The 3,397-nt window shown below is 37.4% G+C and overlaps 1 protein-coding gene across 1 annotated transcript; it reads right to left on the minus strand.

Moving 5' to 3' along the window:
• Positions 1-1,671: 1,671 nt before the first annotated feature.
• On the minus strand, positions 1,672-2,677 carry LOC131415989 (olfactory receptor 10A7-like). The gene has a single exon (XM_058558051.1). The coding sequence runs from the start codon at positions 2,675-2,677 to the stop codon at positions 1,727-1,729; it is 951 nt and encodes a 316-aa protein (XP_058414034.1). The 3' UTR covers positions 1,672-1,726.
• Between the last annotated feature and the right edge of the window lie 720 nt (positions 2,678-3,397).

The raw sequence follows: 3,397 nt of genomic DNA on the forward strand, positions 1-3,397 counted from the left end.
GATGAAGAGGAGGTTTTGTATCTATGTATCAATATATTTCATATATACGTCTATAAAATTCTTGCCTCTATATTCAACATGTTCCTTCCATAAGGCTCCGTATGAAGTACTTTGACTGAACTTATAAATAAATTCAGTCAAGTGACATTTTTTTCCTGATTTGATTTTTATCCATTAGAATTCTTCATTGGAAAAAAAAGAAATCTAAAACTGTCTCTTGAAGATTTTCACAGGAAAAATATTTAAAATATATTAAGAAGCAGACCACATATAAAATGAGAAGGGAAATGCAAGAGTAAGCAGCAGTCAGGACCACAGTGAAAATCCAACTTAATACTCCAGAATCAGTTGTGTAGACACACTTTTGTGGCCACAACTAAAACCTGGATGTCACAGCTTAAGCTGGCACCCCTAGCACTGGACACTGGGAATCGCCACTGCCACTGAAGGTTCCACTGCCCCTGGAGGCTGGGAGCCACTGAGTTCATCCCCACTGTCCCCATTTCTTGACATCGCTAAATCTCAATTCAAAATCTGATCAGGTGAGCCTAAGTTACATGCCTACAAACTACCTGTAAGGAGTCTGGTAAAATATATTTTCATGGGAAATTTTTCCTGCCTTCCTCTAAGACTCACAAAATGAAGAGTTGAAAGGCTACGCGGCCCATAAATAATCACTGTCCCCTCCTTTCTGAATACATTAAGTTGTAATAACAAAATGAAAACTCACATGACTTTGCCACAAACCTGTACAGAAATGGTAGTTCATGGAGGATACATAAATTTTTTCTGAGTATTGGATTCTGCATTCAAATTAGTGATTATCTGACTGCCAAGTCTGTGAGTTTCATTCCACAATGAATCATGGTTTTATGTAAATTTTACCCTCTCAACTACCTGAAAATTGCTGTTAAAATCCTAAGAAGTAATAGCTGATTAAAAAAAATTAATAGCTTATTTAGTCAATGATCAAAGAAGTCTAGAATCTTGTAAGCAAATATTAATACTAATGCAATTTTATTAAATAACCTCATTTAAACCAGCAACTCATATAAAGACTTAGCACCATGACTTCTTGGCAACTACAAATCTTCACCTTTCTAATATATCTTTTAAAAAGTCACTTAAAACACATTACAAGATTGATCTTTGCATCACATTAGCTGCAGAATATATAGAGGTTTGTGGTTGATATTTTCATTTATGCATCATAACTTTTTCCATCCATCTGAGCCCTAGAAGGCTGGCCTTTATATACTGCATCAACAGATATTCTTGCCCTCTGTCTCAAAATTGGTTTGATCAAGAACAGGCACCAGCAGTAGATTTGAGAAAGTCAGTGCAGAAGAAGGCTGGGATGGCAGTGTTCCAGAACAGAGCTCCTGGTGGGTGGCTTTTTCCTATAGTTTTAGCATCCTCTAGGTTCCAGTTAACACTTCTTCTCCTTGCACTTTCAGGTCAAAAGATGGAATTTCCATTATGAGCTGTGTGACAATTATCTAACCCCACCCCCCAATTTGTCAATAGTCTGCTCATTGATTCTCTCAATTATTCCAAATTGAGATTACTATCTGTTTCTTGATGGGACTCTGACTGAGACACTGAGATCCATCCATCATAGTAAGTAACTCTGAAAATTTAGGAAAAAATCTTCTACTTCTTTTAAGCTTTTGTTCAAGGGTTCCACTGTCCCTACTTTGTTTAGAAAAACTCTACACAACAGGACTCAAAACACATCAAACTTATGCAAAACTTTTCGAGTGATTGTCCTCTTGACTGCCCCCTTGACTTTGTTGTTCCTGAGACTATATATGATGGGGTTTAACATAGGAGTGATGACAGTGTAGGACAATGACACTAGCTTCTGGTTCCCAGGGGACTGCTTGGATTTGGGTCGTAGGTAGGTCAAGCTGGCTGTTCCATAGAAAAGGGATACCACAATGAGGTGAGATGAACAAGTGGAGAATGCCTTCTGCCGGCCAGTAGCAGAGGGCATCCTCAGGATGGTTGTGATAATGCGGGTGTAGGAGACCAAAATGAGAGAAAAGGGAAACATAATAAACAGCAGTGTAGAAGCAAGTGCTTGTATTTCGTACATGGTTGTATCCTGAGTGACTAGTTTCAACACTGGGGGACCATCACAAAAAAAGTGGTCTACGGTGTTTGGTCCACAGAAAGGAAGGGCCATCATCCAAGCTGTCTGTAGCATAGAGACAGGAACACCAGACATCCAAGAGACTATGACCATCCACCAGCATAGGGACCTACTCATTATGACTGAATACCGGAGGGGATTGCAGATGGCCACAAAGCGATCGTAAGCCATCATAGAGAGGAGGAAAGATTCAGAGCTGCCAAAGAAGAAGAAGAAGTACATCTGGGTACCACAGCCCACAAAAGAGATGATTTTCCTTGCGGACACTAGATCTACCAGCATCTTCGGCACCATGACCAAGGTGAAACAGACTTCAAGAAGTGACAGGTTTCGAAGAAAGAAGTACATGGGTGTGTGAAGAGCAGGATCCACACTCGTAACTGTGACAATAAGGAAGTTGCCCAATAATGTGACTGTATAGATGACCAGGAACAAAACAAAAAGAGAAACTTGCATCTCAGTGTTGTTTGTAAAGCCAAGAAGAATAAATTCAGTGACTCTGGTGTGATTTTCACAAGTCATATCTTAGACTATTTTCTCTCTTAGAATCAGAGTATGTGCATCAAAGGATCGTCCTTAAATATAGATATAATCTCAAAAAATCAGTAAAATGCATAAATGCATCTCTATTCCCATTTGTCTTAGCATTCTATTTTTCTGAAGTATAGAGAATGTTTACAATAAGATAAAATCAAGAGAAAAGAAATATTATGCATGAACACTACTAATCGCCTACCTCCAAGGTACAGTTTTTCTTTCATCAGTGGTCATAGCCTGCAGATCATATTCTTCATCAGAGGCATGCTATTTTTCAGAATTAAAAAGAAAGAGTTTATGCAGATAATAATTAAAATAGAATCATCTAGTAGTTTTTAAAAATATACACAGGTTGCAAAAAGGTAAATTATGAGCTAGTTGGACTTTTCTAATCTTTGAGTATTTAAATGACATGTTTCTACTAAATGGAATGCATTTTACACTATTCCATCTGATATATATGTACATATATATGTTTATATATACAAATATATGCTCACACACATATATATATGTATATTCGAGTGAAACTGAGTAAATAAGCATAAGCAAACAAATATGTAATCATAATATATGCCTATGATTTTGGTGCTTTTCTGTAGTCTTCATGAGACTGCTAATTTATGTGATTTTTGATATGGTCTCTTGAGCCATAATTTCACTTCACTGGGCCCCCATTTCTTATTATTCACATAAGTCTAGTCA

Source organism: Diceros bicornis, chromosome 17, assembly GCF_020826845.1.
Source record: "Diceros bicornis minor isolate mBicDic1 chromosome 17, mDicBic1.mat.cur, whole genome shotgun sequence".
Lineage (NCBI taxonomy): Eukaryota > Metazoa > Chordata > Mammalia > Perissodactyla > Rhinocerotidae > Diceros > Diceros bicornis.